Source organism: Arvicola amphibius, chromosome 2 (assembly GCF_903992535.2).
Source record: "Arvicola amphibius chromosome 2, mArvAmp1.2, whole genome shotgun sequence".
Taxonomy (NCBI): Eukaryota; Metazoa; Chordata; class Mammalia; order Rodentia; family Cricetidae; genus Arvicola; species Arvicola amphibius.
Genome location: NC_052048.2, coordinates 16,287,248 through 16,301,311, shown reverse-complemented (window position 1 = coordinate 16,301,311; position 14,064 = coordinate 16,287,248). Strand labels below are relative to the sequence as shown.

At 39.3% G+C, this 14,064-nt stretch overlaps 1 protein-coding gene across 1 annotated transcript in view; it reads right to left on the bottom strand.

Annotated features, from left to right (window-relative positions):
* Lrp6 (LDL receptor related protein 6) overlaps positions 1-14,064 on the bottom strand; it is a 123,417-nt gene that overhangs the window by 30,194 nt on the left and 79,159 nt on the right. The window contains exons 11-14 of the mRNA XM_038318382.1: positions 12,424-12,608; positions 11,463-11,789; positions 2,287-2,489; positions 464-675 (exon numbers count right to left, since the gene is read on the bottom strand). Coding sequence (XP_038174310.1) covers positions 464-675; positions 2,287-2,489; positions 11,463-11,789; positions 12,424-12,608 — 927 coding nt within the window. The remainder of the gene's footprint in view (positions 1-463; positions 676-2,286; positions 2,490-11,462; positions 11,790-12,423; positions 12,609-14,064) is intronic.

Here is a 14,064-nt window from a genome sequence, read left to right as displayed (position 1 = left end):
GGCATAAGCTAGCCAGGCAGCAGGAAGTGACCCGCAGCTCCTCTACACACTGGATTTTTTTTTAATCAAATGTAAAGTTATATTAAATAAAAGAAGACATTTATTAGTTATTTACAATGTAGCTGAAGGTTTAGTAATAACTATGTAACTGGAAAGGAATAAGCATGAGTAAAGAGACACAGAGTGAGCCCTGAGATTCCAGAAGTGAGAGGATCATTTCTGGCTGGGGTATGAAAGAGGTCAAGTAAAGCTAAGCTACACAGAAGATGTGGCGGTGAAATGGTCCTGGGGTATGGGTGGGATTTAGAACTAAATCAATGAAAGAACTCTGGGCAGTAAAATCAGAAAAAGCATAAGAAAATGCAGGGCCGAGCACAAGGGAAACATTGAGTGGAGTTGTTAGCTGGGAGGACGGAGAGGGCATCAGAGGAGAGAGTCTCCGCCTACAGCTTCTGTAACGCACCCTTTCTCAGGGTTCACCACAATGGCTCGAGGTCTGTCTTGCTCGCCTTTTAGAACCACTCCAATTGATCGGCCATCTAATCTTGTCACATCAATGACATTGGTAGCTTCACAGGTCCAGTAGATGTAACGGCTATAGATATCAATGCTGAGGTCATAGGGCTGTATTTCCAGGTTCTGATTTGGAACTGAGCTTACAACTACAGTAAATCCCTAAAGAAAGAGAAACACACAAATTAAATTCCACACCAGACAACTACAAGGCCATGAACACAACTCTTAATTTGTGTGGTCACACCTCAGAAGGGTATCTGGTCTTTGGGGACATTTCTTAAAGACAGGGTTTTATGAGTGATATACCTGCCTGTTAACATACATTTCAAATATCCCCTTGGGCTATTTTATGGAGCAGAAGATGCTGAAGACAGCACAGATCGTCCAGGAACCTGACAATGTTTCGACCAGAGGGGGTAACAGCTTTTCCCCATAAACACCTGTGACTCCAATCACAATGTGGAGACACCTTTAGAGCAGCAGCTCTCAACCGAGTGGATACTGCATCCACAGGCACTGGGAATATCCAGAGATAGTTCAGTATTGCGATATGAAAAACCTACTACTGCCAACTACTGGGTGAAGACCAAGAATGCTTCTAATATCCTGAAGTCCATATTTAGAGCAGCCTTCCTAGAAACTATCTGGACATAAGGTCTTACTCTATAGGCCAGGAGCTTCCATTTTCAAGCTTCATGCTGGGACTACTGCCTGATTACAAATTAATAATAATAATAGTAGTAGTAATTTTTTCTTACAAAGTCAACCAAAAGTAGATTTGTCTATTTTGTCCAAATAAATTTTATTTCATTTACTAGGATTCTGGTTAGTATAGTGTTTTAAAAAGTTATTTTATTTGCTGTATTTTTGGCTGTATAATTCTCTCTACCAGTTATGTACCACTAGTACTGGCCTAGATAGTACAAGGTACAGCTGGAGTACAAAGTATGACCTCACTGCTAAATGATCCCTCAGCCCTCCTAGATCTACCACCTTCCTTGTTCTTTACTGTAAGGTTAGACAACAAAATAGGGTAATATTTCCCTAAATTTTAACATTCAAAATCCAATTTAACATCTTTGCCACAAGGAGACAACAGACAGCTATTGTAACCTTAAGTGTACAATTATTGGCCCTAGGAAGAAGGAATTATAAATAATAGTACTGAAATCCATGGTGGTACATAGGCACGGTTAAGATTGATAGTTTACTCATTCTCATTCCCAATTCCCCAAATATCAAATTAAAAAAAATAGAATCACAAAAAATATCAACACATGATTGATATTTTTAATTTTACTAAGATTATCCTGTTTCTTAATCAATGAGCCTGGTAAATAAAAGATAGTAAGTGATAAAACTATTATCTATAAAAATCCCTACCATTAAACACATAGGATCTTTATGCTTTGCATTCTGTTCACCAAAAACATTCCTAAGATTTCTAGTGAGTGACAGAGTTGGGACCAGAACGAAGGCCTACTTGATTTCAACACGTGTACTACTGCATTCAAAGGGATAATGAAGAAAAAAATGGCACGAATGGATGTGACCAGTGATGGAAAAGTCATTAATGACCCCACTTTCCTGATAAAAATTCCTAACCTGATGCCATCATCAAATAATAATAATGTAAGAAGAATACAGATATTTTGGATAGTAAAAAAAGTACAATCCCTAGATTTCCATGTCCCCTGTAGACAGATAAAGCAATGTGGATGGTTAGAGCAATTCTAGTCAGAAATGGACTCCAGGTTAAGCCTGAGTTACCTGGCCACCGTCTTCTTGTGCCTTTCGGATCATGTTTTGTCGAGAGTCAATCCAGTAGAGCTGCTTGTCCAAAGGGTCATAATCAATGGCCCTGACATTCCGAAGACTGTGGATGGGAAGGATGATGTCAGGACTCTGCTGTTCATCAATCACCATGCGGTTGATGGCACTCTTCTGACTGAAGAGCAGGAAGGTGGTAGGAGCTTAAAAGAGAAAAGAGCAAGTCTGAAATACAGTGACTCTGGTCTCCACCACCCCAAGGTTTGGTAAGCCTATTTCATGCATCGCCAGCAGAACAACAAATTAACACTGAGTGGAGACCCCTTTGGCACACTCACAGAAACTTCCTCCAGAGCGAGAATAATCAGTACTCTGGTTATAAAGCCAGTTACAAACTGTTTCCTGTTCACTGGGCCTTGTATTTTCTTATTGCTTTCTCTGGTTTTATTGCCCAGAGTTCTTGCATTGGTTTAGTTCTAAACCCCACCCATCCCCCAGGACCATTTCCCAGTCGCACCTAAGGAGCAGCTTCCCTTGACCTCGTCCACTCCACCTCTGGAATCCAGTGCTCACTCTGTGTCTCTTGAGCAACACTCACTCCTTTCCAGTTGGCCTTTACTTAACTATTTTTCAGTTACCCACTACTAGATCTTCATGCCTTACATATGTACTAGACCTTCGACTCCATTGTAAATAACTAATATGTATTCTTTCATTTAATAGAGCTCTTTATTTGGTAAAAAAAAAAAGTTCAATGCTCAGTTGCATCTGAATAGATAAGGGCGTTAGCAGGGAAATGGCTTATTTCCAGAGTTACAGAAAAGAGATGAAACCTATAAATGATTTGTGTGTCTCATTTTTAGTAATTAAAATGGTTAATTAGAGAAATACTTTAAAATTTTGTTGCTAGAACTCTGTGGGCATTGATTTTTCATCACCCAGCCTATTTTCCTGTCTTGCATAAATAACAGATCTTATTTTTAATGAATCATTTGATAAAGACACAAGAAGTTATAGATTTCATTTGCAGAGGAAGGAAATAAAAATGATCAAAAAAGTTAACAATAAATGCTTGGGGGGACGAAGCTCAAGAGAGGAGACTTGCCTAGCCTACACAAGGCCCTATGTTCAAGTCCCAACATGCAGTTAGAAAAGATAGACACTTTGACATTCATCTACAACATTGAAAATAAGTATTAAGGTCAGGTGTAGCGGCTCTTGCCTTGAATCTGTAAAAAATAAGTCAGAAGGGTCACTGCATATGTGAGGCTCTACAGTGTAAGAAGGTATCAAAAAACCAATTAACAAAAAACAGGGGCTGGAAAAATGGCTTAGTGGTTAAAAGTGTCTGCTGTTCTTGTAAAGGATGCCAGTTCAGTTCCCAGAACTCACATGGCAGATCACTAGTATCTGTTACCCCAATTCCAGGGGAACTAACATCCTTTTGTAACCTCCATGCACACCAGGCAGGTACATAATATCACACACACACACACACACACACACACACACACACACACAGGCAAACATTCATACACATATAAAATAAAGTTAAAAAAAAGAAAAAACAGTAAGGGGAGGGAGTGGGAACTGGGATTGGTATGTAAAATGAGAAAAGATAGTGGTTTTTTAAAATTAATTAAAAAACAGCAAGCATTTATATCTTCACTAAAAAATGTTGTTTCCATGGTAAGATGATACTCTAACTCATAAAACTAGAAAGTGTACCAAGACAACACTTCCCTTTCCCAGGGATGGGCCTCTCATTATTTTATGGTCATCTTCAGTTCAGGAAAACATCTGAGAAGTAGAGAGGCAGGAGCCTACTGAGTGATTTCGTGGCTAGCCTGAGTTATATGATAAGAACCTAACTTCAAAACAAACAAACATGACATTTGAGCGTATTATCAACAACAGGAAAACCTAAAAGCATTTTAAAATCCTAATTAAAATACAACTCATCTCCATTATTGATAAAGATAGTTTATCAGTACCAGATCCTTTATGTACTGAATTTTTCTCTATACATATACATCTATCATAAAACTTAATTGAGGGTCTGGAGAGATGGCTCACTGGTTCAGTCCAATTGTTGTGATACAGGAAATAAAAGGGCAGTATCTGCCTACAACTGTTGCTCTTGCTGCAGTACCAGGTTCAATTCCTAGTACCCACATGGTTGCTCACAGCTTTCTCTAACTCGACTTTCAGAGGATCCAATGCCTTTTTCCTATCCCAAGAGCAGCAGGCACACCTGTGATTGGCATGCATATATGCAGGCAAACAGGACAATAAGAAAAAAAATAATATACCATAATATAATTGCCACTCTTAGCCGGGCGGTGGTGGTGCACGCCTTTAATCCCAGCACTCGGGAGGCAGAGGCAGGTGGATCTCTGGGAGTTCAAGGCCAACCTGGTCTACAAGAGATAGTTCCAGTACAGATTCCAAAATCTACAGAGAAACCCTATCTCAAAAAAACAAAAAACAAAACAAAACAAAAACTGCCACTCTTACTACTTTTCACTTTGGGAAAAGTATGAAGGAGAATTATCATCACCTGAACACAAGTATTCAGGATACTGTGGCAGCTGATATCACAGCAGAGACGGCTGCTAAGGAATGACTAGGAGGAGAGCACATACAGAGTCGAAGCCCTAGATAAAGAAATGATTCGAATCCTGAGTAGGACTGAAATAAATTACACTGTGCTATTCAGAACCACATGCAATTTAAAGCTTATGAATTACTTCTGGAATTTTCCATGCATTATTTCCAGATGGAGGCTGACTATAGGTAATGGAAACCACAGGGGGGAAAAACAGCAGGGGGAGGGGGCTTTATAGTTTATATTCATAAATTTGATAATGATACTTTATTTTCTTGGTGCTCAGCCATTACCTAAACCCAGCAGAAACATACCCTTTTCAAGGATGTAAACACAGAAGGCCATGCCTGAATCCTTCCTTGCCTGACTCCCAATCTCCATGGCTCTTACTTGAGGCTGGGGGCTTACTTTACATTCTTGGAACTCACTGGCACTGACAAAGAAACCTGACACTTGAGACACTGCATTTCTGTTAGTTCTTCGTTACCTAGAGGTCTACACCCAGCTTAGATGACTCAGGAAATACCCAGTCTACTAGAAATCTCCATCACACATGGACCTAACAACCATGAGCAATTTCAGTAGCGTTCACACTTTAGAAGGCTCAGCAAGGTAGAGGCTCTTGTCACTAAACTTTGTGGCCCAAGTTCCAGGTCTAGGACCTACATGTACATGGTAAAGGGAGAGTCAGGTTCTTCAAGTTGTTCTCTGACCTCCACATGTATGCCATGGGATAAGCACACACACACCACACACACACACACACAATTAAATTGAAGTGTAATTAAAAGTTTTAAGTAAAAAATTAACAATTATAAATGGTGGAATATTTCTCAGGGGAAGCTGATAATTTGAGTTTCTTACAGTCCATGCTTAAAATGACACAACACATGCCATTTAAAAAGTCTAAACCTCTCCTCTAATCCTCACCCACACTCACATCTCCTATATTAAGTTATTAAAACAAACAAACAAACAAGCAAAACCTAAGCAGAGTGGTACATTCCTGTAATCCGAGCACTTGAGAGAGGCTGAGGCAGGAGGATGAAAAGCTCAAGAGCTTTAAGCCAGCATAGGACACCCTGTCAAAATAAAATAAGCCACTGAGTTTTCTCCTACTCTTTCCTAGTATGCAGTCCCACAATGAAAACAACATACAGAAGCTGGAAGTGTAAGCCAGAGGCCATTTTCAGCTGTTTTCTGCTATCCAGCATTCACCGATAAGCTAAAGGAAGGTGCTGCTCTTAGGTAGGAACAAGATAATCTTCATGGCCTAGCCTACCAAATATGACTGTGTCATCCATGGTACCAAAAGCACCAAGTAAAGACAGATATGCTTCACTGTATGAGCCAAATTACGCACCTGGGGGACTCAATCTGTCCAGAGGAAATATCATTCCCCAATTTATACAGGGTACCAAAGGGCCACTTCAGCACCAAGGATAGGTCTGTAAAATCTAGCTTCTTGTTTTCTCTCTCAATGTCCTTATCCAGTCTTTTACTATAATGCCCTCCTGAGTAATCTATCGAGTCAGATGTGGACATCCTCATAGCTCATTTCCTCACTTCCTTCAAGTCTTGACTAAATATCACTTTAGAATGGAGTTCCCGGTAACCCTATTAACAGTGAAATCTCGGCCACCACATTTCTTCTTCCTTTTCTGCATAACACTTACACCATCTAGCCCTGATATTGTTCACCTTAACAGTTCCAGGGAAATGTAATCCTGGTGAAAACAGGCATTTCTGTCTATTTCATTCATTGTTAGTATTTTCCACTGGTTAAAATAAGACCAGCAGTAGAGTATGTTTAATACACATTAAAGAATAAAAATATTATGTAAAGAAATAAACACTGAATGAAACAGACAATTCTGTAGCCGTGATTTTGTAAGTAACAGAATAAAATTAGAGGAAGGAAGGAAAAGAAATATGTATTTGTTGAAAAACTCCAACATACCATACATAATATTGGATGCTATTTAACTGCTATTTTATCAACACGTCACACATACAGAATGCCTATATTATCAGCATGTCACACAGAATGTCACACAGAATCCCTACATTATCAACACATCAGTAACACAGAATATCATTTCATCTCCATATCCCAACACATCACATCACACAGAATGGCATTTAATTCCTTTATTCCAAAATGTCACACAGAATGCCATTCAATCCCTACATCATCATTTTATAGGTGAGCAACCAGGAAAGTTAAACATTTTCTCAGGATCACAAAAGCAACCGAGTGGAAGGTCACACTTTCTTCTAGAACCGCCTTATTTCTTCACTCATGTATTTCACAGTAATATTGAGTGTTTACCATGTACCAGAAGCACCCCAGATACCTCAGTGAAGAGAACAGAAACAAAGCCGCCGCATCATGGGATACACAGTAAACAGTAAGTATAATAAAGGAAGTAACAGTATATAAACAGTAGTGTACAAATTATACACAAACTGTTCTAAGTGCTATTGGAAAGGCAGCTGTGGGACCCTGGCAATGATACTGGTGGAAGTTTTTTCCTGTGTAAGTGCTGCAGACTGGGTCTTGCTACACACGTCATAATTAAGCAAAGACTTAGAAATAAAGGGTGGGCACGCAAAGATTTGTGAGAACACGCAAAGTAGATGAAATTAAGCAGCTCAGCCTTCCTGAAATGGGACTGATCTGAATATTTGAACCCAGCAGTGAGACCAGTGTGCCTGTTACAGAGAAAGCAAATTAAAGACTAGTAGAAATTGGGGTTAGAGAAGGAACTGGGGTATGTAGGATAAAGATGCAGCTATGAAGTGAGATTAAAATAAGCTGTTGGAAGGATATTGCTCATGTTGAGCCTTGAAGGCCTTATAAGAGTCAGGGGTTTTATACTGCATGAAATAGAGAGCACTGGAACATTTGATACCAGAGACAAGCTGGTCTTAACTGGCTTTTAAAATCATTCAAGATGCAAATTAAACAATGTTGGAACACTTTTGAAAGCAAGAACTTATGCATTAAGTTCCTCATAATACATGAAATCTAATACAACTCCATGCAATAATACAGAATATTCATTAAAAAAGCACACAAGAAGCCTTGACGCACAGTTACTGTGCAAGATAGTCAAACAGATATTAGGGGCACTCAACAATGATTCCCCATGGTGTTCACTCACCAACCAACCAACAGGCCATGAGCAGTTACATGCACAATAATCTCAGGATGTCTTGCCATATTCCTCATGTCTATTCTCTGCTGTGGAATTATGCTCTTGTACACTGTAAAGTCCAGTGGACTCCAGCTGTCTTTCCCCATCCCTTCTCTGAGCTTACTCTCTTCATGGTCTGCAAGACTACCTTTGACCACAATAGACAGAAACTAAAGGATGGATGCTATTTTTAAGACCTCATCTAACCTCTCAGCAAGGTCAGCAACTCTTGTTTGAAACAATCTTATCTCTTCTCTTTGGCACCTCAATGGTTGCAGCTTTTCTTAGTTCTCCGGCTATGCCAGTTCTCAGTACTCTCTACAAACTTGTCCTTCTAAACCAGTTCTTTTGGCTGTCAGGTCCCGTCTTTTCTCTCTATAAGGTATTTCAAACTATGGCCCACAAACCAAACCTGGTCTGCTGCCCCTTTCTGTAATACTGTCTGTGGCTGCTGTCATGCTACAGTGGACAGAGCTGGGTAGACCTGAAAGGTGTTAACAGAGCCTACACACATGCCCTACATGCCGAAAATTTGCTATCTCGTCCTTCCCAAGACTGCTAGGCCCAGCATTCAGCTCTCCCTGCAGGTAACCTCATGTAAACACCTGTAGCTCTGAAATACATGCCTTCAGCCTTACCACTTCCCTCTGACACTTGGAAACCATCCTTTGCTGCATCTCTCTTCTTCTTCTTCACACCACACTCTATTCTAACCCCAAAGCACACCCAGAGTCCATGAGCATCTCTCCGTCACTACCCATCACCACAGTACCAGCAGCCCAGGTCTTCCCAGAGCTACATCACTTTTCATGCACCAATGTCATGCATCTTATTGAATTCTCACAACAACTCTAGTTAAATCAAGGCTTAAAAATGATTTACATTAAAAAATTTACAAAAAACAATGTGTGGGAATCTCTAAAGTATAATCTCTTAATTATAATCTGTGTTCTTTCTCCATAATTGAAGTCTACTTCAGAATAGATTAAATCCTTCCCTATATGATTCAGATACATTTCTTCAGATAACAACAAAGTAATTTCACTAGTTAATTATATCTAAAATCTCACACCAAGCTGTTACTTTCTTCCAAACCAATAGTCTCCTGGCTCTCAAGACTGCCTGATCTAATTTGCCTATGTATCTCTTGATCATTTACTAATTTTCTTATCTAACCTTCAAGATATGGGTCTCCATAGATACTTAAGTCATACACCAGGTTTTCTGTGGCCAACAATATTGTGACATGCTTTGTTGTTAGTACCGTGTGTGTTCATTTTTAATGTGAAATTTTTTGTTAACTTTAAAAAAAGATATTGTGCTGACATGACTAGAAATGGTCTCCACAGGCTCATAGATTTAAATGCTTGGTCACCAGAGAGTAGCACTATTAGGAGGTGCAATCTTGGTGAAGTAGGTGTGGCCATGTTGAAGAAAGTCTGTCACTCAGAGGGGGCTTTCCAGTTTCAAATGCACAAGCTAGACCCAGTGGATCTAGATGTAGAACTCTCGGCTAACTCACCAGCACCATGTCTACATGTGTGACGCTATGCTTTCTACCATGGTGAGAATGCATTTAACATCTGAAACTGTAAATCTGCCCCAATTAAATGTTTTTCCTTTATAAGAATTGCCATGGTCATGGTGTCTCTTCACAGAAATAGAACTTTGACTAAGACATAGGGCCATCCCTCCCTCTTATTATTACAAATTCTGAACCATAACCACCATCAGGAGAGAAGATCTGGAATCAAGCAGTGACTATGTACTATGCTGGCATGGGAACCATCCTCAGCTGTCAATTACTGCTTCACCCTGGGTTTAAACTTCTTCATTTGAATTTCCTATATGGCTTCATAGACAATAAAAATGTTTATACTTGTCCTGTTTTATGTACTTCAAAGAAGTATGTTTTAGGATTCTCTTTACTGTAATCCTTTATGAATAAACAAACATTATGTATTAACACGTGTTTCGCTCACACTACACATTTTTCACTAAATACTTAAAGCTCAAAAGTAAAAGACAACACTTCTTTGAAATTAAATTCCATCATGAATTAAGTGACAAAACTTATATGTCTTTTGTATGCCAACTATGTTCATAGCAGCATTATCTGTAGTAGCTAGAACCTGAAAACAACCTAGATGCTCCTCAACTAAAGAAAGGATAAAGAAACATGATACATTTACTACACAATGGGGGAAAAAACAAACAAACAAAAACAACATCTTGAAATTTGCAGGCAAATGGATGGAACTAGAATAAACCACCCTGAGTGAGGTGACCCAGACCCAGAAAGACAAACACTGTATGTACTCACTCATAAGTGGATATTAGACATAAAGCAAAGGTTAACCAGGCTACAATCCACAACCCCAGAGAAGCTAGGTAAAATGGACGGGAAATAGTTAAGATCTACTAGGTAAACTGGGAGGGGGAGTAAAAGAGAAAGGATGGGGGATGGGAATATAAAGGCTCAAGATGGCTGAATTGGGGGAAGGACGGGGGGGGGGGCAATGAAAAATATATCTTGATAGAGGGAGTCATTATGGAGTTAGGGAGAAATGAGGTGCTAAGGAAATTCCCAGGAATCCACAAGGATAACCCCAGTTAAGACTCCTAGCAATAGTGGTGAGGGTGCCTGAAATGGCCTCCCACTATAATCAGATTAGTGACTTCCCTAATTTTCATCATGGAACCTATATCCAGTAACTGATGGAAGAAGATAGTGATCCACAGCCAAGCACTGGGCTGAGCTCCTGGAGCTTAGATGAAGAGAGAGAGGAGGGATCATATGAGCAAGGAGGTAGGGTCAAGATCATGACTGGAAAAACCAGAGACAGCTGACCCAAGCTACTGGGTGCTCAAAGACACCTGACAGTTAGGAATACTGCGTGGGACCGAACTAAATCCTCTGAATGCGGGTGGCAGTTTTGTGGCTTGATCTGTTGGCAGGGTGGGGGGTGGGGGACGGCTTGGCAGTGGGATCAGTACATATCCTGGGTGCATCAACTGGTTTTTTAGAGGCAATTCTCTATGGTGCTCAGCTTTGATACAGGGATGATGGGCTTGGTCCTGCCTCAACTTGGTATACCAGAGTTCACTGACTCCCCAGGGGAGGCCTTACTCCCTCTGAGGATTAAATGAGGAGTGGGGTAGAATGGGGAGTGGGAGGAGTGGGGGAAGGGGAGAGAGAGGGAACTGAGGTTAGTACGTAAATTTTAAAAATTTAAGTAAAAAAAATACTTGTATGTCTTCCATTAGTCTTCCTTTTTAATTACCAACATTTTACTCTTTTGGATGCATTCTCAAAATGCTGCTTTCTCTTCTAGTTCTAGCTGCCTCTGGAAGATACTATAGCTTACCACTACAGGTCCTGTTGTCAGCATTCAGGGAGTAGTGTGCAGGGCATCCACACACAAAACCTCCAACTGGTACAGCCAAGCAGAGGTGGGAGCAGTGCCCGTTGCTGGAGGCACATTCATTCCACCCTGCCTGCCGAGAGGAGTGAAAGACAAGGATGTCCATCACATAATCCAAATGGCCCTGGATGATGGTGCGGTTTTGGCCACTGGTTTTGTTGGCTCGTTCAATGCTGCGTCGGCTCCAGTCGGTCCAGTAGATGTAATCTTGGTACTGAGTTAAGCCAAAAGGATGAGGCAAATCATCTGCTATAACTTCACGGTTGAGTCCTGTTTTGGGAAAGTCAGTGGCAAGGGAGAGCCACAGAAATGAAGCATGTGAGCAACAAGTGTCTTCTAACGGGAGGGGAAGGTAACATATGAAACATTATATTTGTAAGCAATTTAAAATGGACAATTCATAAAAGCAATTCTAAAACCAGATCAGGCCTCTGAAATGAATCTACCTACAGTTTGACCTCCCTACCTCAAATCATATCCCAGCTATAAATTAGCGTTTTTTTAATTCCTTTGGTCCATTTTGATTTTCATTTAATTTACTCTACATGCAGTATTAACAGTTCAATATTTTGTTCTCCCACAAAAAGATGGGGAAAAAGTATATATGTATATGTGTATATATGTGTGTGTGGGTGTGTGTGTACACACACCCCTCAGGAGTATCTCTTCCAAGGTATCAATATAGATCCAACAGGAATGACACTTTGCACAGCAAATAAAATAAATCCAGGTCACTAGGCGATTATTATTATTATTATTATTATTATTATTATTATTGAAATTCTAGAACAGCAGAAGAAGCTAGCTCCTGACATGAAGTGCCAGCAACAGCATCTAAATAAACAAGTGGCAGCCACTGCCTTTTACTTAAATACAACACCTAAGGAGAAACAGTGAAACTTACCAAGCATATTTGAAGACTCTATTAAGTTAGTGTCCAGGTCTGTCCAGTAAAGCCGCCTTTTAGCATAATCGATAGTTAGACCATTTGCTCGCCCCACATTTGGAACTAACGTAGTGCGTTCACTTCCATCCATAGCAGCTCTGTCAATCTTAGGCTTTCCGCCCCATTCAGTCCAATACATAAATCTGGATTCAAAACAATGAACATTTAATAGTTCACATTTGATTTTCTGGAGAAAAGAGGTCATATTCATGTATAGTAACACAATAAACTTAAAGAAAATATAGAGTAACTTAAATAAATGGATAAAACAATGTTATTGCTACGATTCTTTCAAGTATTTAATCATTTCCAACTAACATATTTCTCGCATTCCAAAAAAGATGTAAGTCATGTAGCACTCCTTAGTCCCCCAATCAATTTGCTCCACTCAGACCTAGGAACTAAAAACAAATCAAACATTTCCTTGCTGCAGCATTAACATTTATAAAACTAGCCTTAAGAAAAGGATTAATGGTTTGGTTTAAGAATCTGGTTCACTTTACTAAAATATCTTTCTGTATTTCTGAATGCAAACAACTTAAAAAATTTAAATACCAGATTAAGTTCACCATTAGATCTTTGTTTATCTAGTTGGGAGGCCATGTAAAGGACAGCTTCTCTGTATAAGTTTTATTAGAAACGTTTCTCTTAATTTTCAGATGTTTTGGCTGCTACATGAAAACATGCTGATTCCTATAATAATAAAACCACCTAACTCTGAAAAAATGTAATGTGTTAGCCATAATGTCATTGATTTTCTAAGTTTACAATAAAGATTATACCAGCTGGCCCACTTTAAATTAATGGGTATCCTAAAATGCAACTTTCAGGGGTAAGGACTTGGGCTGAATTACAAACAACATTTATACAAATACAGACATACACAGATAAAATGAACTGTACTTTCTAAAAATACATAGTAAAACACACACACACACACACACACACACACACACCTGTGAGGGACACATTCTAATACATTCCCCATACTGTATATCTGAAACTACAACAGTAAACTATATAAATGATGTTAATTTCTATACCCACTTATACAAAGTTTAATGTATAAATTTGGTTCCAAAAAATTAACTAATAAAAAACCAGAAAAATACATAGCATAATAAAAGCAATTTAAAACTTATGATCTTCTCATGTCTTGAAAGTTTTATCCAGTATTTCTATTCTAGACCACTGGTAACTAGAACTGCGGAAAGCAAAACCAGAGTGGGAGTGGGGGACCCACATTAGTTGTGTCTTACTGTAGATCACTGTTTTGGTGTGTCTCCAAGAGATCTGGAATCCACGTACTGGAGGAATTGGAGAGAGTAACTAAATGTAGAATGATGACATCAATACTGATCAGTTAATACTTTATTGTGAAATCTATTTCACTTTCTTCATTTAAATGTTGTAATGATGGAGTAAATTATAGTGATGAATTACTATGAAGCAACAAAATATGAATGTCCTAGGTTTTTGTTTGCTTGTTTTTGAGACAGAGTCTCAATCTACAGCCCAAGCTGGTGTGGAACTCACAATGTAGCTGAGGCTAGTCTTGAACTTCTAGCAATGTTTCCGCCTCAGCATGCCAGGTGCTAG